General features: G+C 42.0%; 1 protein-coding gene across 1 annotated transcript in view; it reads left to right on the forward strand.

Moving 5' to 3' along the window:
* The window catches only part of fam155b (family with sequence similarity 155 member B), a 128,815-nt gene extending 108,256 nt beyond the window's left edge, over nt 1-20,559 (forward strand). The window contains exons 2-3 of the mRNA XM_039766367.1: nt 15,959-16,130; nt 19,021-20,559. Coding sequence (XP_039622301.1) covers nt 15,959-16,130; nt 19,021-19,328 — 480 coding nt within the window. The 3' untranslated portion in view covers nt 19,329-20,559. The remainder of the gene's footprint in view (nt 1-15,958; nt 16,131-19,020) is intronic.
* Nucleotides 20,560-21,013: the final 454 nt, after the last annotated feature.

A 21,013-nucleotide genomic window follows, 5' to 3' on the forward strand; every position in this document is an offset into this window, starting at 1 on the left:
TGTACGTTGCGCGTGTTAAAGTTGTCTGTGAAGGGCTCCCTGTTTAAACATGGCTGCCAGTAGTGAACTGGGCACTTCGTCGCACAGCATTATGATTTTTTATAAGGAAAACAAAATTACAAAAGAAAACCCCTGGATATTGATTCGATAGGAACGGCCTACTCGGAATCACTGTCCGAATCGTAATAATGTGGTGGTGTAGGAGCATTTCTGCCTCTGTCTGTTCACAGTCCGTCTCGTTTTCATGATGCTGTTGTTTCCTCTCACAATGTCTTCTCAGCCTTTCTCCAATCTCGCAGGTTGCTTTGTGGCAATCCAAAGAGTAAGGCAATATACCCGGAGCAATGGTTATAAAAGGGGGACACATAGGTAGTCAAGGGTTTTTAAAGCATAAATAGGGATCACTTCACTAACATGTGAGCAAGCCACGGTACAATTGTGAGATGCGCCAGCACTCGCCACCTACAACGTAACAATAATAATTTCCAGAACGTGCTGTCACGTTGTCATTCATTTTATTCACTGTCTTTCTTTCATTCATATGTTACGTAGGCACGTACCTTTTATCTTCGGCAATCTCATTCTCTAACCAGGCCTCAGGAGCTAACCAGCGTAACACTGTCCACCAACCCTTTCGTTATTCTACCACATTGTTGACATCCGTGAGTAACAACAACGTACTAAACTGGTAGGTGGTCTACGCATGCGTGGAATTCACAAACAAACTAAGATCAAGATCTAAATGAAGATCTCTTTAGTTAATTTCAAGCACAACAATTTGTTTAGTTTGAATGTCTGTGTTTTGAGGTGTGACTGGCGTACTACAGTCTTCAGTAGTATAAGCCTGGAGGAGATTCTTAAAGCAATGCCTATGTTTTAGCTGTCTCTCTACTGCCATCTAGTGCTTCTTCTAATTCATTTGCGGACAAACAAAGATCAAGATCTAAATGAAGATTATATATAAAGATTAGTTATTTTAAAGCACAACAATTTATTTAGTTTGAATGTCTGTTTTGAGGTGTGACTGGTGTATTACAGTCTTCAGTAGTATAAGCCTGGAGGAGATTCTTAATGCAATGCCTATGTTTAAGCTGTCTCTCTACTGCCATCTAGTGCTTCTTCTTCTAATTCATTTGCGGACAAACAAAGATCAAGATCCAAATGAAGATGATATATAGAGAAGATATGGTGGCTCTGAGGCTAAGGATTTGCACTGGTATTCAGAAGGTTTCTAGTTCGAATCCCATAAACACCAAAAGTGACTCTACTTCGTTGGGCCCTTGAGCAAGGCCCTTAACCTGCACTTGCTCCGTCCTGGGTATGACGTTAACCTGCATGTAGGCCATCCATACTGCACGGAAAAACCTGGGGGGGTGGTGGCAGAATTGGGACTCCAGCATCCATAAAAAACCTCACACTGTTCCACTCCACCTGAACTTGTGTGGTGCTGAGGTGTCACCCATCACATGGCTGCACTCGGGTCCTAATCTGGGATCCTGAGTTGGTTTGTCGTGTTGTGGGTGCAGCAGTGCACTGTATCAGCGTGTGCTCCTAACCCCTCTCGCTCTCTATTAGCACATTTAAGAGTTAAATTAACTCTTAATGTGGTTATTTGAAAGTAATAGTTTAAGTTCAAAGTCTGTTGTCTTCTTTTGTTCTTTACACTCATTGAAGGCATCTTGCCATCTCAATAAGCGCTCAAAGAATTATGTTTCATCACTGGCGGTCACTATATTAATTTTTGGCCTTCATCAGTGACTTTCCATAAATGAGCTCTTGCCAGTTCCTTTTGTATTTAAACTGTGTTTCTAAATTGCATTTTACTAACCTTTGTTCATCAAAGACTTGCATTGTCTTCCAGGGTTCGTCGCAGAGGCTCTCACTTAGCAATATAACTTGCCCACTTGGTCTACATCATCAGCTTAGCCCTTCAGTGGCCACTGTGTACTCTGATCCTAACCACATCATCTGCTTATCGGTTAAATCTTGTTTTAAAGTAAAACCGCAAAAGAGACACAATATCCCAATATTGGCAGATGTGGCCAGCACCCTTGAATATGGCGTTCTACTGTTCACTTGCGTACTTCTTTGCTTTGTTGTTCGTTGATAACTTAATATAATTCATTTTATAACCTTGTGCCTGCCGAGGTGCCCTTAAGATGATACGTCTAATTATCTACCTGGATGCAGTCACAATGATGCCATATTGCTTTGTAATATTATGCATGAACGCTGGATCATCTTAAATTGTTACATTCCAAAGCACAGAGAGGTGAAGGAGGAGACACCAGATTTAAAGGATCCTCTTCCTCTTTCTGCGTTTCTTTATTTGTGCCATTAGCATCCCTTTTTATTTTTCCTGTTGATCCCATTTCCTCAATAAGCAGACTCTGGCCCTGTTGCTATGGTGATAATTAGCAGAGCCCAGCTTTTAATTAGAATGAAGTGTTTCATTATGACGAGGCTGACCTCCCCTATCAGATGATTAGCTTAAGTGATGAGGGCTGTTCACTTTAATTACTCTAAAATCGGTGAAAGCGAGTGCTCCCTTCCTGGCGTATTGCTGCCCCTGCACCTTAACAAGAGGACCTACCTTGCAAATAGTGACCTGCGTTCAGTCTCCATTCTTTATGTCTATTTGTACAGCATACTTACATGTGTGTCATGCCTCTTTTAGGGATCCAGTGTTCTAATACTAATATACAATAGATTTCAAACCATTTGGTTGCTGGCATCCTTCAGAGAAACCAAATGATTTTTTGGGCAGAGGAATGAAATCAGCCACTGATCTCCAGTTAATCCCAGAGACAATCTGCCTCCACGCTTCGGAACCTTCAGAAAAGGCTCTGGGGTGAATTGAGTTTTCACTGAGTGTACCCGCGCCCAACTTACCTTGCCACTGTGTGCCCCCAGAGAGCGATGTTTTCATTTTAGCCACTGACTCCTTCCCGACAGGGCCTAGTCACTCACTATGCTGCTCTTGTAGTATTAAAGAACGCCTTTGTTTATCCGGTTCAGTCATTGACGGGGCTTCTGTTCTTTCAAGAAATTTTATTGCTGATATAAAAGACCAGTGGCACGTCTGGAGCACAGTAACTAAAATGAATTCAGCAGATTATGCTACCTAAATGAAAGGTTCAAAAAGTATAGTGGTGATAATGACAGTTAAAAGTAAGCGGCATCTGGACGGAAATTTAACTGTAGGGTGGACTCTGCTGAGCTAATGTGCTGCTTTGGGCCTTTCACAACCAGAGTGGGGGCGTTCCTGTCTTCACACCTGCGCTCTCTTCTCTGTAAGCTTGGCTGACCCACTTTTTCTAATAGTCTCACAGTTTAATGATCTCCAGAGAACTCCTTCAGTATGAGACAATTTTTCAGATGTCTGTTTAAATTAAAAGCCCTCATTAAATGTAGGCACTGTAGGGAAGACAACAAGTTTTTCAAGATTCATTAGAGGTCAAAGGGAGCAGAGTGGTCCCATTTGCCCAGAAACTTTGCACTTCCTCCTCTACCATTAGACAATAAGATAAAGTGAAGTGAGCTGCTCATGTCCCTGTATTGGGGTCCCAGGTATGATCTGTAAATTGAGATATTAATATTCAGAAATCAAAGATTAGTTTAGGGAAAGCCTGTCAGAGAAAAGTCTTTAATGTGAAAAGCAAGAGCTGTGTCTTCCTAGGCAGTAATCTGGGAGCAATGGCATACTGTATATGGGTCACACAATAACCAGTCAGAAGGTTTATGAAGTATCTTTAAGGGCTATGGTAATGCAACACACGCTAACTTTGGGAGCTACTAGGCCATAACCGTTCTTCTAACAGTCTATTCTGTTATTTGAGCTTCAGTGTCAAACATATCGCTACTACACAGTCCAAAGTCTTCCTTGAGAGTTGCCATCTTATTTTCCGTGCTTTACTACCATCTAAATTGACCCACTAGGTCAAGCTGACTGCTATTTGAGTTGTATTGTCTAACCATGCCACTACTAAAGTGTCGTGCTTGGAGCTGACAGTTTATTGCTCGCACCACACTATAACTCTGTCCATTCTCCCACCATGCCATGTGTCAACCATTCCAGACTCACTCTTGGCTCTGACAGCTTTCTTTCCATTGCACATTCCAAAATGATTCTTCTATTTGAACTTTAATGCCACCCATATCGCTACTGAGTACCACACTGGTAGCCCCAGCCATACTTTTATTACATTCAGCTTTGGTATGTGGTCACCATGCCACTAATGTAGATTATGAGCCGTGCAAATCTATCTCCAGTTAGGACCACTATGCAGTAGACTGTGGGGGAAGATGGCGGGGTTATAGTCTGATTCCAGAGATAGACTTAGTTTTTCACTTAATTTATCTCGTTGTTACAGTTTTCTCTGAGGTTGAGGAGAAGCTGAGGGACCAGCTGGACTAAGTATACTTGGTGTTAGAATTCTTGTTTCTTTTAAATCTTCAAAGCCTGCCTGAGTTTTTATTCCCCTCTACACCAGCAGCCTTTGACATGTGCTGTTTATCTGTCACTTTTCCATGCATTTCTTTTTGTGTACAGACTGACGTTTACTGCCTCCTGATTAGTGTTCTGAACCATATAATAAAGTGAATAGTACTTTATCAAAATAGGTTGCTGCTGTAGTTATTGTATAAATGAAAACAAACACACCTCTGTAAGAAATATTCAGATTTGGCTGAGAGAGAATGACCTACTTCTGTGTCTGTCACCATCCCGATCCCAAGGCACCAAGGCAGTGGTAGCGACCATGAAACAGCAGCTCTGCATAATCCCAGAGTGCATCTTTCTGTCCCATGGACAGATAACGACAGGATGCCAGGAGGGCGTTGCTGCTTCTGTTCATCCCCAAGAGAATCTTCTGTCCTTTCATGGAGTGAAAAAGTTTCATGTTGACGCATCTACAGGCCCCAGGTGCCTTAATAGTGACCGTTTTATCTTCCTTCTTGCTAACCAGCAAGTGAGAACTACATCTTCATTTTAGGGGCCTCTGGTGGTCATCTAAGTAATAACATATTTTAATTTTATATTGCGTAATTCCAGTGACCACCATCCCAAGGCACTTTACATGTGCTGCTATATGTGAAAACTGTCAGGGAGAATGTGAACATGTCCAAAGAAGTAAGTAGCTCAGAGTCCCACTGTAGGACCAGTTGTAGTGATTTGACCATCTACACTGTGGTTTACAGTTTAATCCCTTAGACATCTGCAGGCCATGCTACAAACTGAGAGTTTAGGTTCCATTGTATGTCAATCTGTATGCACACTCTTATGGACTTTTCTCTTGATAGCAAAAAAAATATATCTGTTGAATTTAAGAAAATCTTCATAAGATAACTACAAAGTGGTAAAGATGATCTTTTCAAAGAAGATGTCAAGAGGATCGGCACGGTGGCGCAGTGGTAGCGCTGCTGCCTCGCAGTAAGGAGACCTCCGGTCTGAGGATGCAGTGAATGAGTACTCAAAAGCAGAGAGGCTCCATGCTCCTTTCAGGTCCGATACGCGTGTCCTTAGGACAAAGCAAGTCATGCCATTTCACTATTGTGTTGTACCTGCTTTGGTTAGAAGCCTTCATGTCTTATGTCCTTTAGCAGATAGTGGTTTATATGTGTGCGTTTGCAGGCATCGGCTAGTCTGTGACTTCGTTTAAATTCCATGTCGCTTAAACTAAGTCATCTTACAGCCCGTAGTGACCTTTAGAAGTAAAAGAGGCGATGAGGTGTACTGGATGGGAACTGGGGACTAAACCACCAGACTGCCCGTTTAGTTCCCACTTCCAACTTACTCTGTAACTTGAGCAATGGGTTGTAATGGAGGGGTGGGTGGGTGGGTGCGAAACCAAAGTCGCATTATCCTGCCAAAACAGTTCAGACGATGCTAATGAATTTTGCATATTGCTTATGTTTGGCCCTACTTCATGCTATTGATTTAAAGGAATCCATGGCAGCTGTGTTGTAACCAACACAAAATCTTGTATAACTCAAAACCAGCAGTGAAATGAAATGTTTTATTTACATATTTGTTCTTGGTCTTCACAGAGTTTCAGGAGGTTTGACAGCACAAAACAACACACATTTACTGCAAAGCAGCTGAAGAAGCTGAAATTTTGCATGGTGTGGAACGAGTCCCGGACACAGACAGGCAGACATGTTTTTAATCACCACCACACGTTTATTAATCCTAATATTTACAATGTCCGAAAGTGTACCACAAACCCCAATCTTCCCCCAAAGTCCAGGCCAAACCACACTGCCTCTTCTTCAGACCACCTCCTTCTCTCTCTTGAAGGCCTTTTATCTGTACCCGGATGTGCTGCAGGTGTGTTCGGGCAATCTCCCACGAACACGCCCCAGTGTGGCGGAAGTGGAAGCACTCCGGGTGTCCCCACTCATCTTCCCCCCAGCACTTCCTGGTGTGGCAGAAGTGCTGGGGTCCAGGCTTCTCCAGGCATGGGGGCGCCCCCTGGTGGTGACCATGGGCCCCTACAGGGTTGAGCTTCCCAGCTCTGTACCCGTGGTCCCCAAAGGAACCAGGGCGGTCACCCCCTCGTGGTCTGGAGGAGGCCTCAGCCCTCCTCCTGTCTTCCTGGGCGTCCCGGCTGGGTGCCACCCCCAGCCACGTGCCACAATGGATATTAAAATGAACCCAACTTAACATATAGAGCTTATGGAATTTCAAGAGTTTGGTCACGAATAGGGATTCGATAGAGGTAACAGCACAAAAAAAGGTATTTTTTGCCAACTTTCACACCTTATCAATGATTCAACCATTCAAAAACCCATCCAGTTCATTAATGTGGGATCACACATCTGTTTGTGAAACCACACTAAAGCAGGAAGTACAAAGAAGTATTCATGTTTTAGACTTCTCAAGGAGTTACGCCAATTATGGAATCCAGTGATACACAAGAAGAAAAATGAGAGCAGAGAACTTGGTAGCTATCAGAGAGGTAGTGTAGATGACACATAGGACATTTACATTTTAGCCAGCAATGACAAAATTGTCACTGTTTCAAAAACACATAAATATTTGTTTTCCTCACCCAACCTACCATATATACTCGCATTTAAGTTCTCCCACGGATAAGTCAGGGCTTGACTTTACACTGTATTTTATAACGTCAGTCATATAAGTTGAATGCAGAAAACTGACGCCATTGGTCCAAGAGATTCCGATGTGTTAACGCCCGCCTGAGAGAGTAACCACGGAGCACACGGCCTTTTGTTTTTATATATATTGTGCCTAAGTGACCACACGGTAATACCCAAACTATTCTGAAGTCATGTTTGCACTGATTTGTGTGTCTCACACCCTCATCCACCCTTATCTACGATGGAGCATTCGACCAGAAGAAAATATGAAGCTGGTTTTAAATTAAAAGTCGTTGAAGTGGTGAAAGAAATTGGTAACTGTGCTGCTGCAACAAAATTCGACGAGAATTCATCTGAGAAACTGGTACGAGATTGGAGGAAGCAGGAAGATGTAAAAAAAAAAAATAATAATAATAATTATCGTATTTTTGTCGGGGTCTGATTTTATGATCGATTTGTTTGGGTTTCAAGACCCGACTTATACACGAGTATATACGCTAAATACATCCAGGCAACGGCGGTACTGTGTAAAAACAAACATTGCTTGTTGATAAAATAGTCAAACCAGTTGATCTCTCAGGCCCCTCTTGGCCACTCCTGACAGCTGGTCCTTACTTACATTGTGCCCTCAGTCAACCAACAGGCTGGAGCTGCTCAACCTAACCTTGCAGACTTTAGAGAGCTCTGTGCCATTCAAGGGTACAGATGAGGAGCAGTGCAGGTGCCACCATGGGAAGTGCTTGGTGGATGTTCACAGAGCTGCTACCCAGATTCTGTTGGCTTTAACTATAATGGGACAAAGTGCTTCAAGCAGCTACTGAGTTCCACTGCTGTACAATGAAAAGCAAAGAACCTGAGCTGGGTTAGAAGGAGGTCAGGGTTCTGTCGAGTCTCCTGTGCCCTCTGAGATACTCTCAACAGAGGGCTGTTTAAGAAGCACTGCAGAACCACCTTTTTCTTTGTGCTTTTTATGGCAGAAATAAAAAGATTATTAAATTGTACATTGTAGTAACAACCAGCAAGGAGTTTATTGCAGCAAACACAGTGTTCCTCGGCAATAAAATGGAACTTTATTGCATGCACTTGGTGCGTCAGTAAAATCCACATTTCCTTGCTGTAGAAATCTTCCAAATATCTTTATTAACAGTAATAAATTATAGCACAATCTCAGGACCTGCACACCTTCTCTAAAGCTTACCTTTCTGTCTCTGGAACTCAAGTCAATAGCCCAAAATGCCTCTGAAAAAGCCCACATGACTATTTCCTAGTATACCTTGCACTAATCCTTCTTTACAGGTCCCTCACTTTGGGACACATAGTGATGGGTGAGTGTGGGTGTGTATGCAAGTATGAATGTGCATGTTGAATGGTTAAAGAAGTAGGATTTCATTTGGCAACAGCAGTACAACCACGCATTGCCCAAGGGACATGGCCTGAATTAGGCCTAAGATTATCTGACTTTCTCTTTGTGAAAGGGACTGATGTTAGGGGCTGCTGATGGTGCTGGTTGTGAGACTGCAACAAATACAACGAGAAGGTATTATTGTTCCTCATCAGGCTTACAAAGATGCGGCTTAAATACCAGACTACATGTTATCATTGCTCTTGAACCTTCATTATAAGGGAACTATCAGTATGAGAATGAGGATGTGTGTAATCGCTTGCAAGCATAAATATGTGTGTGTGCATTAGTGTGTACTTGTTTCTCCAGAAATAACAATGCCCCACATATCCTTGTTTGCATACATTTGCATATACATCTGTGGAACATTCATTTCAAATTGTGTGAATACTGTATATCGGGGCGGCACGGTGGCGCAGTGGTAGCACTGCTGCCTCGCAGTTAGGAGACCCGGGTTCGCTTCCGAGGTCCTCCCTGTGTGGAGTTTACATGTTCTCCCCATGGCTGTGTGGGTTTCCTCCTGGGTACTCCAGTTTCCTCCTACAGCCCAAAGACATGCTGGTTAGGTGCTTTGGCGATTGTAAATTGTGTTTGGTGTGTGTGTGTGCACCCTGCCTAGGGTTTGTTTGTGCCCTGTGTTGGCTGGGATTGGCTCCAGCAGACCCCCGTAATGGATGGATATCAAGGCAAAAATGTGTCACACTCTATTCTCCCTCCGTGAAGCAAACCCAGATCTCCTAACTTTGAGGAAGCAGCGCTACCCACCGCACACTCCTGATATTACACATGTTCATAGAGTGTGACACATTTTTGCCTGTTCTCCCCGTGTCTGCGTGGGTTTCCTCCCACAGTCCAAAGACATGCAGGTTAGGTTGGATAATGGATGGATGGATGATATATCTGGAGTGTCAAAATTAGATCCTGGAGGGCCACAGTGGCTGCTGGTTTTCGTTTAAATCGCATTCCTAATTCATAGCTAGTTACTGCTTTGAATGGAACAAATTCTCCTTAATTGTGTTTTTTTTTTTCTTAAAAACGGTAATGAGAGGCAAAACATTCCAAAACTTAGCTCATGGGTCTCGAAAAGGCCTGGAAGGCCACCATTTTCTAATTAGAAGTCCAATCTTGCTGTTAATGAAACACATTATTTAATTCAAATGTTTGTTAGCATTCTCATTCTGCAGTGAGAAACATTTGAGTAACGTTTGATAGTTTGTGTACCAGAACAGACCAATATTTCTCAGATCTTTATCTATTAAAGTATATTATTAAAACAGATATTATATAATGGTCACATAAGTCAAAATGGGCTTAATCAGTTTAATTTGAGCATCTGTTGGATCAGTTTACATCTTATTATTGCTTGGATTCCAGTTAAGAAAAATGAAACAATCAAGGGTTCTGAATCTTACAACACAAGTCAGTAAAGAAGGTATGTTCCCTTAGCTGTTAATCAGTTACTAATGAAGAAAGTGGCAAAAACAACCTGCAGGCAGCGCAGACCTCCAGGATCTGACTGTTGTACATATTCTGGACAGGCACCGCGTCCCTGTGACTGACGGTGGGCGTGTTGATGTCTCTTGCTTAATGTATATTACTGTGCATTTTCAGTCTAGAAATATATGTATTAGTGTATAAATAAATTGCATATTAATAAAAAAAATGTATAGATCCAACTGGGGTGGTGCGGTGGCGCAGTGGGTAGCGCTGCTACCTGGCAGTTAGGAGACCCGGGTTCACTCCCTGCATGGAGTTTGCATGTTCTCCCCATTTCTGCGTGGGTTTCCTCCCACAGTCCAAAGACATGCAGGTTAGGTGCATTGGCGATCCTAAATTGGCCCTGCAGTTGACTGGCGCTCTGCCCGGGGTTTGTATCCTGCCTTGCGCCCTGTGTTGGTTGGGATTGGCTCCAGGAGACCCCCCGTGACCCTGTAGTTAGGATATAGCGGGTTGGATGAATGGATGTATAGATCAAACTGGGAATATATGTGTCTGAATAAACACAGAAAAGGTCTGAGTGACTGTTTGTTTTTTAATAGCATATGCATATAAATTTGTTCACAGTATGTGTCAGTGGGCATTGTACTGTACATGTGAAAAGAATGCTCCACTCAAGAATACTTTTTTATGTTTCTTTCCCCATATAGTTTGTATATCATGTTTTTATGCAGAACATTAATAACAAATGTATGATGCAATACAAGTCAATGGTAACCGACATTGGACCATGTCAAAATGTCCATTACACGTGCGGCATTATCCACATGTGAAGTGAAGTCATCTTGTTGTATGCTCACAATGCTCAGAACATCCCAAACTCACATTTTTACTAAGATACTGTCAAATAAGTAAGTTCCAAAAAATTCTCTTGTGAACTAAAATTGAATGTACTCACACTTGAACAGGCATTTTATTTGAAGATCCCTCTTCCACTTCACTGGTTATGAGTCCAGCCCAGTTACATCTTATTCATCAGATAACATTGTGTTTCACGTGATATCAGCAATGTAAAGTAAAATCGGCCAGTCCATTAGACGACATAGGCGGCCTTCTCGGGTGTCGACACCCAAGGGTCGCTGCATATGAAAGTCATGTGCCGTTCCCTTTAAAAAGAGAGGGGTGCCATTAGTGTAACTCAAGCGAAGTGAGCTCCATACCTGTCTGTTTTGTCTTGACTATGGATAGTGAGGGGTGCCATTTTGCCAATTCAAGGGGCATGCACTCTGAACACCCTGACTCCCCAGTCTTCAAAGTCTAATATCAATGAAAGCGCGATATTTACACCAAGGGGCGCCGTTTATGTAACTCAAACATTTTAACCCCTCCGTCCAAGTTCTGTACAGTACATTGAGGGCTAGTAACTCAAGGGGTACATGTCTCTCTCACCAGTCCGCCTAGGCCTCCATAAGGGCTTTGACTGGCACAGATGTAAAGTTCACTGACAGATGTATGCAACTAAAGATTTAAACTCAAAGGAAAGCGAGTGAAAACTCAATCAAACAGTATGCATGTTCGAGATGCCGAAGGTCAATTCACCTGTGCAGTTTCACAACCTGCAGCTAAACAGTCTCGTGGTACTCCAGTTATGAATATGAATATACTGTAAATAATAAGGCAGGTCTGCAATACAAATGTTCATTCACGCCTGAGCACGTTCTGTTTCGGTTCATGAGACGGTTTTCTAGACAAGATTCACAACGTATTTAACAATATTTAACAATATTTGAGACATTGTGAGCATAACTTGATGATTTCACATGTGGATTATATGAAACAAGTAATATGAGATATTTGTTTCATGGATGTTTTAATATTGTTTGCTGTTGTTCTGTGTTGATCACCAAAGACTTATGTTGTATGAGAAACTTTTTTTATCTTCATTCTGTATGAATGGCCATTCTTGGCCATCACTACATAAAGTAAGTAACATTAAAAATATTACTGTAGGCGGACTATTATTTTAAAGATGTTTTAAAAGGTATTTTTAAAATGTGTTTTTTAAATGTCATACTTGTGCATAGAACTATATATAGATTTGTTCTTCATATTTGTATCTGTGTGAACATAGTGTGGGTGTGCGTGTTTATTAATAAAAAAATGTTAAGACAAGCATAACAATACATGCAAGTTTCAATGTACACACAGTGCGAGGGTGTAAGTGTGCATCTGCATGTAGGTTTGTATGTATGTATGATATGACACAAATATGACTTCACCCAGGATATAATGGGCTTCCAAAATTATTTTTGGCAGCCAGTGATGATGATTGTGTAGCTAACTAAACCTGAGTGTGTATCAGCATCAGCAATGTGTTGTCTTCTTGAACTGTGTCAAGCTCTGCTGGCAAAACACTCCCCTCTGCTGGTGATAAGCAGTATTACATTGGAGTTTCTAACTAAATCACTGCCTCGAGTAGATAACAATAGCGTATTGGCTTTGCACTGAAATAGATACAGAGCATCCAGAAAGTATTCACAGTGCACCACTTTTTCCAAATTTTGTTATGCTACAGCCTTATTCCAAAATGGATTAAATTCATTTTTTTCCTCAGAATTCTACACATACTGTAACACCCCATAATGACAACTTGAAAAAAGTTTACTTGAGATGTTTGCAAATTTATTAAAAATAAAAAAACTGAGAAAGCACATGTACATAAGTATTCACAGCCTTTGCCATGAAGCTCAAAATTGAGCTCAGGTGCATCCTGTTTCCCCTGATCATCCTTGAGATGTTTCTGCAGCTTCACTGGAGTCCACCTGTGGTAAATTCAGTTGACTGGACATGATTTGGAAAGGCACACACCTGTCTATATAAGGTCCCACAGTTGACAGTTCATGTCAGAGCACAAACCAAGCATGAAGTCAAAGGAATTGTCTGTAGACCTCCGAGACAGGATTGTCAGGGAGGTGACCAAGAACCTGATGGTTACTCTGCCAGAGCTCCAGAGGTACTCTGTGGAGAGAGGAGAACCTTCCAGAAGGACATCCATCTCTGCAGCAATCCACCAATCAGGCCTGTATGGTAGAGTGGCCAGACGGAAGCCACTCCTTAGTAAAAGGCACATGGCAGCCCACCTGGAGTTTGCCAAAAGGCACCTGAAGGACTCTCAGACCATGAGAAACAAAATTCTCTGGTCTGATGAGACAAAGATTGAACTCTTTGGTGTGAATGCCAGGCGTTACGTTTGGAGGAAACCAGGCACCGCTCATCACCAGGCCAGTACCATCCCTACAGTGAAGCATGGTGGTGGCAGCATCACGCTGTGGGGATGTTTTTCAGCGGCAGGAACTGGGAGACTAGCCAGGATAAAGGGAAAGATGACTGCAGCAATGTACAGAGACATCCTGGATGAAAACCTGCTCCAGAGCGCTCTGGACCTCAGATTGGGTCGACAGTTCATCTTTCAGCAGGATGACGACCCTAAGCACACAGCCAAGATATCAAAGGAGTGGCTTCAGGACAACTCTGTGAATGTCCTTGAGTGGCAGTTTTTTTATTTTTAATAAATTTGCAAAAATCTCAAGTAAACGTTTTTCACGTTGTCATTATGGGGTGTTGTGTGTAGAATTCAGAAGAAAAAAATGAATTTAATCCATTTTGGAATAAATCGGTAACATAACAAAATGTGGAAAAAGTGATGCACTGTGAATACTTTCTGGATGCTCTGTATAACACTTTTGTTGTTTTTTCTTTCGACTATTGCATTGTGACCTTGTTGATAAGTTGTTGGTCTCATGTTGAAAAGCAAATGGACTATTTGAAGACACATCTTGAAATTCTGCATTATTATTCAAGTTGAGTTACAAAATTAGGATGCTTTAAAATACATAAATATAAACTTCTACAATTGGACTACTGACATATTATTTGACCTGTTCACGATCATAACAGTGACATAAACACAGGGAGTGAATTGGGCAACTTTGAGTTTAAAAGTTTAATGGTCTGACCACTAAACCAAATTACCTGCCACGATTTTTGAATAAACCTTCATATTAGCATCTAAAAGCAAATAGCAGCATTAACCAACTACACGGTGGCGGTGTGAATAGTACTAGTATTTAAAAGAGAGCTCTTAATTCAAGTGAGCAGCACATAGCACAGCAGGGCTTCCCCTTTCTTGAAATGCTTAAGACAAGAGACTAGATAGCTGTAAAACTCAGTTTAGTTCCCTGTAGATGTTCTCACTTTTGGATGGCATTGCTGACAGACTTCAGCCTTCTCCCTCCAGAGCCAGCCTTGTAGTCAATGTTTACGACTACAGCACACCAGATCATAGTCTGACCAGTATCGAGCTAATTCAGGAAGGAGTCATGTGGAGAACATGTGCTTCACATTTGCATAATAAAGATGAACACAATTACGAGTCTTCTTCTTAATGCCTAATAAATGGACACTGGACCAAAAGAGTGTGGTGGGCACCCCTCAAAAGGAACACAATGTTCTGCCCTTTATGACTTTTTTCAGTATTCTAGCAACTACAATAAAAAATATTATATCCCATAAGGCAACAAGCAAGAGTGAGAGTTGGCATGACCTATAAAATATACTACAAATGCTCATCCATTACCCTTTATGCCAACGACCCAGAGATAGAGATATGAGGGGAGCCGTGGCCCTGTGGACACAAATGGCTATGTAAACTTCAAATCCTTTAATCCACTAACTTGGCTGGCATAGTGAAAATGACAGGATCATAATGGAGCGCAAAACTGGGTGTGCATTTAAAAGACTGTATGAGTGTGTATTTTTCAACTGTGTATGTTGTAGAGGCTTAAATGCTAGTCCATATACACTGGCATACTGTACATCTCAAACATTAGAGAGATAAAACGCCTGAATTTTAATGTAGAGTTAACTTATTGAATCAAACAGTTGTAACGGCACCTCATCGACATCATCAAAGCATCTGCAGCACAATAGGAACAACAGGCTCAGGTCTTGTCTCTTGGTTCATTTTGGATATACGGTCCACAATAACATCCAATTCCCTTGTTAAAAATTATGAGAAGTCCATAAATGCCCCTTCTTCCGACTGGCATTTTCTAAATCTTGTTCTAAATCTAGTATTCTGTTTTTTCACTGGATCTTTATTTTTCAAAAGGGCCTGTTCTGCAACTCATATAGTGCCTCCTATTGCCAGTACAAGCTAAAATACATAGCAGAAAGCCAAATATACTGTATACATACAGCGCAAAACAAAATGTATGTGTTTGCATAAATTTATGTAAACGTGCCCAGAATGTTTGAATGCGAATGTTTATATGTTTTTTTTGAAAATGTGTAGGCATAACTGTTTGAAAGTTGTAAGAACACATGTGCATATACAGTACATAGGCGTGCATACATGAAAGTGTGTTAAGAAATGTAAACGTTCACCTTAATTATGAGTGAAATGTGAACCTCCAGACTAAGACAGCATGAATGTATTCTCTGTGGTTACCACCATGTGTACTTATATGAACATGTTCTGTATGTAATAGCGTGATTCTATGTTTGCATGTTGCCTCCATTCACCAGCAAGTTACAGATATGGCTGCACACGTGTCCTGGCTCATGTATTCGCAAAGCCCTAAGTTAATGATAGCATGACATCTTTGTGATGAGCTGAGCTAACACTGTTACCACAGTTGTGACGATCAAATTGTCACTTCAGATGGTGGTTGAAAGTACACACACATTAAAGGGTCCTTTTATAGGGCTTTACTCGACAGCAGTGGTCTTTTCACTGCAGAACAACACTGTTATGTGCTTCTAAAGTGCAACATAATTTTTTCTGTGTCTTTCTGTCTTTGTCCTGATCTAGAAGATACAGTAGTTCAGGGGTTTCTCTGCATTATGCAAAAAGACTAACAGTTCCACAGTGTGGCTGGGTGGGTGAGGAGCTGAGAGACTATTTAATTTTCTTTCTTTTTTTTCTTTCTTTCTTTCTCCCTCTCTTTCATTTTACAGAAGGTGTACAAGGCCTGGCTCTGTTCGGAATATTTCAATGTTACTCAGAGTCGGTGCCTCCACAGAATTCCCTGCAAGCAATACTGTCTGGAAGTCCAGACCAGCTGTCCGTTTGTGTTACCAGACAATGATGATCTTGTTTATGGTGGATTATCAAGTTTCATCTGCACAGGTAAGTCCACATGCACTGTTGGCTGCAATGGGGTGTGGAAGAAAAATTAAAGTTAGGGGTCACATAGTCATTTAGGGGTGATACAATTACTGCACATAAAGTGTTTTGGTACACTTTCCATATTAAAAAGTAACCGTAGTTAAGTATTTTGGTTTGCAGCGCACAGTGGATTATACAGTATAAGCAATTGTTTTAGAAATGTTATGAAGAGGCTGCCGAAACGGTCAAGTGAATAAGCAGAATGTTCCAGGGGAATGGTTCAAGAAATGGGCTGATGTAAAGTTCCTTCATGCACCTAGTAAGACTTGCTAGTCGCACAAATACAGCTTTTATAACAGAATAAGAGCTAAATTCAAGAGATAATGAAGAACAAGGATATAATGGAGAAAGACTTTTATTTTAGGCTGGTTGTGCGCTATGCTAAAGCATCTTATTTCTTTAAAACCGTTCAGAGCCTGACTTGTAAGCATTAATTCAGCACTGTTGTGCAAGTTCAGGTGTTTATAAAGCAGATCTCTGCCCTTACTTAGTTGATCGTTTTGTAACAGACTGCTGTGATGAATGCTCTCTCTTCAGCACTTGCTGTAAGAGATAATTAAAGACAAAATGGACAACTTTTCTCCTGCCTGGTTTCTGACTCAAACAGGTTTTATCAAACTTGTCCTAATAGAGGAGACGTTCCTTTCTTTGATTAATTCATTTCTACCACAATTGACTGGTACTGTATGTAATCCCTGTGATTAGAATGACAAGGCCATTGGCATCAAAAGTCCTACCAATTGGCCACTGAACCAGGCCTCTGATATGAGTTGGTAGGGTGCTGGTTCCCTGGTCTTCATCTTGCTGTAGGCAGCATTATACCAAACTCCTAGCCTTCCTTACTAATTATTGTTTCTCTTTGTTGTTCTCAGTATCCAAATACTCCGTTCTGACACCTACTGCACTCACCACTTCTTCTTCTTCATTTCGGCTGCTCCCGTTAGGGGTCGCCACAGCGGATCATCTTGTCCGCATACACCACTACTGCTGCTCTAGCCCATGATTCCAGCCTCTTGTTCATGGCGAGTGCATTTCCCATCTTTTCTGGCTGCTAACTTGAATTCTGAACAAGAAGCACATACATTTCTATGATGTCCTCTTCAAGTCTTTACACTCCACTACTGACCACTGCAGTCCATAACCCATATCTGCTGTCTACTTTAGTGTTTTTTCGCTTCTGTTCACTGTGGCTCTCTACTCCCCTCTGCTGGCCACTTACATCCATAAATCTGTTTCTAGTTTAGAACAGCCCCATTACTCTCCTCTATTATCCACTACAGCCTAGAATTACCATCTCCTGTCAACTTCAGCCTGTTGGTTTACACTGCTATGCACTACATCGTTCTTCTCTTTGTTGCCCAAAGATGTGCCTATTTACTTTAGACCACAACATTTCTCTACTGTCCACAACAGCCTCCTCCTCATTTCTGTTTGCCACAGCAGCCTATTATTCTGCACTGCTGTCCACTATCCCTCACCACTATCCTCTTTACCCCATTACCACCTCATTTTTGTGTACTCACATTCAATTGTCCACAGCAGCTGAACAATGCCTTTTGCTATCCACATAAAGTTAATACGTTTTCGTGCTGCCTTTTAGTCCCCTCTGTAGGCCAAGGAAGCTGATGTCTCTCTTTTATTGTCAAAAACAACCCATTACCTCCCGCTGCTGGTTACTACTGTGCATATTTCTGCCTTACTCTCCTTTACTCATGCCTACTGTCAGCTTCAACACACTGCTGTCCATTCTTGCTCTTTCTAGACGGTCCAGAGGAGGTCTTGGTAAGAGCCAATAAGGAAATATATGTCAGTGAGTGCAAGGTGGCATTCAAATGATAAAACAAACTAATGCCACTCCTGTTATAAATGGACTGCCATAGCATCCTGGTCATTTAAGGGATTAGTTAGGTCAATTATTGCAGGAATACAAGGAGTCAATACAGAGTGATCTAGCAGGTGTTCTCAGTCCAATTAGAAGGCATCCCATGACCAAGAGGTGGCTGTGATGGAACCTGAATTGACCACAGCAATGGTCATACACTGAGGCGTCAAAGGCCCTTTTGCCAGATGGTCATTGAGCATGGAGACAGGAGGAGAGATGGATAAGGGTTCAACTGGCAGGAAGAAAAGAGGCTTGGCAGGTGGTGGTGGAAAGGGTTTGTACATTAGAAGGTTTTAAGGTGAATAAGTGCCACTGGCACACCATGTAATAGGAAAGCCAAAAGGAATTGATTAGAGACGGCCAGGAGGTTTATTGTTTGCCTATTTTTATTTGGTGCTTTGAGTTTTCCCTTGTCATTTGTTCATAGTATTTACAAAAAACACTTTGTTTAACCTAATTTGGATCTCCTTGGATTCACTCTGTGTTGGGTGACAGCTTTAGAATGCCCCTTCTAGTCTACATCTCCTCTGTGGGCTACCATCCATTGCTGCTCAATACTATCTAGTTTAACTTATTACTGTCTTACACTGTCTAGTACAGGCTGTTACTCTTTGAGGTCCAATGCAGCCCCTTACTCCCTTGCCACTTGCCATTAAAATTCTGGATTAGCCTGTTTCATCCATGGCTGCATTTCCCCCATCCCCGTGTTCTTGCTGCTACAAGGCTTTGCTTCACCGTAGGACTTCACTGTGCCACTTATTCACTTAAGTGTTACCCCCACCTTAGCTCAGTGCTGACCACTCTTCTTTCTTTTGTGCATGGTGGACTCAATAACAGCAAATTACTCATCTTCAGAGTCCACCACTTCCTACTGTGCTCCTCTGCCAGTCAATGCTGACCACTCTTTTTTTTTAAAGTTACTGTGATTCCTGAGTAAATGTTATATCTTGTCTTTCTCATTTTCAATAGGGCTACTCGAAAACCACTTAACCAATGCAGAAGCAGAATGTTGTGATGTTAGATGGGGCGCGTGTGATCCACCACTGGACGGTGTCTTCAACTCGTCTACCAAATTCATGGACTCCACCACATGCCACCATCCGTCTTCTCTACCTGTGTCAGCCGCCTCACGGTTGTGTCACAGCAGACTCAAACTTTGTGTGCTAGTCTTGATTCTTTTGCACACAGTTGTCACTTTTTCTACGGTCCAGAACAATGGTGGGGTCAGCCTGGAGGCGCTCACTGCGCTGGAAGACAGCTCTACAAGAGAAGAGTGAAGCTCCCATAAGAGGAGAAAGCATTAATCTTCAAATGAATGCACCTGCCGGCCCTTAATTGAGAGCAGGATGTGCAGGTCAGAGGTCACGGTCAAAGTTAGGTGAAAGAAGACAATAAGTCTTCAGTCCAGCATGCTGCACCCTCCAGGTTTCTCCTTCTAGAAGGCTGTAGCTGGCTGTTTGGACAGGGTTTGATATCACGTGGCCTTCAGTTGTCTCCCACAGCATAGTGCAAGCAAGAAACTGGGGTAGAGGTTGTCTGCAAGCTTAGCAAGATGTGACAATTTGGATTTGTCTTTAAGTATGTTTTTTACAGCTCTAGAATGTCAGTTACTGTGCAGGTGAGATCCAATGTTCTAAGTGCCCACTGCTCTTAGTGCCCTTCAAATCTGAATGTCCTGCTCCCATGAGTGTCCAGCTGCTCTCAGTACCCCACTTCTTTAAGTGCCCTATACCCTTCCTTCTCTGACTCTGCTTCATTCAGTGCCCCTTAAGTGCCCTGTGACTCTGCTTTTGTGAATATTCCATGCCTCTGCTCCTCCATTTGTCCAATCAGCATGAAACTCTTAGTGCACCCTGTTACTGCTCCTGTAAATATCCAGTGACTCTGTTCCACTAAAAACAGTATCCTGTGTCTGTGCTTTTTACAGGTATCCATGTTGTGCTTCTACCCTTGTGCCCTTATCATTTTGAGTGTCTTGTGCCCTTATTGCTCTGAACATCTTATAACCCTGTCCTTAGCAGGGCCCATGTCCAGGTATTTTTAATCACTTATGATCCTGATCCTCCTGGAGTGCCATACATCTTTCTAGCCAGTGCTATGAGCCCCTGATCCTCTGTGCAGTACATCTCACCACCATCTCTTGCATCGTGATTCTATGCAGAAGACATTATTACTTCAAGGGGTGATCCTCCTCAGTTACCAGTACCCTCCACTTGGTATAAATGGTTTTCCATTTCTCATCTAGAAACAAAATGACTGGTTGATTATTAACAGAATTGGCCAACAGGGTGCAGAGGCATTGTTTGTTAAAGGCAGAGTCACTCTGTCCATTCTGCTGTTGCTCTTAAACTACAAAGCAAATGTGCAAATTGTTGAAAGGGGACAGTGAATGTGAAGTTTATCTGTTTGTTAGGCTTCATAGTGCAAGGCACCATATATAGGGTGGTCCAGATCTAATTATGCAATTTTCATTATGCTATAACTTATTAAGTTTATTACATAGAAAGCCACTTAGAAAAATCCCGGACCATCGAGAAGTGTGCGAACTGTCGACATGAAGAATCATCTTCACGCCGAACTGGAATCATCCCCGCATAATTCAAAGTCATCCAGACAATCTGGATCTGCATAATTAGATCTGGACCACCCTGTAGAGTGGTCACTTTTTCTGAGAACTCTGTTCATACACAACAAGGACAATCCACAGCAAGTAATTAGGTGCACTTGGGGCAAAACTGTAAGTGGTCATCTGCTTTACTTACAGTAGGCCACAACTGATTTCATTCTCCAAACTAGACTGCCAGAATGGCTGGACAAATGTAAATGCAATGTCCAGAATTCTGTGACATGAACCAATGATGGTACGGCAAGCTGCAGGGATGATCTAACATGTTTTTTTTATTGCAAATGATAGTTGATACTCGTATATGACCTTCGCTTATGGGACTAATAAAGCAGAACG

This window comes from Polypterus senegalus, chromosome 10 (genome assembly GCF_016835505.1).
Source record: "Polypterus senegalus isolate Bchr_013 chromosome 10, ASM1683550v1, whole genome shotgun sequence".
Taxonomy (NCBI): domain Eukaryota; kingdom Metazoa; phylum Chordata; class Cladistia; order Polypteriformes; family Polypteridae; genus Polypterus; species Polypterus senegalus.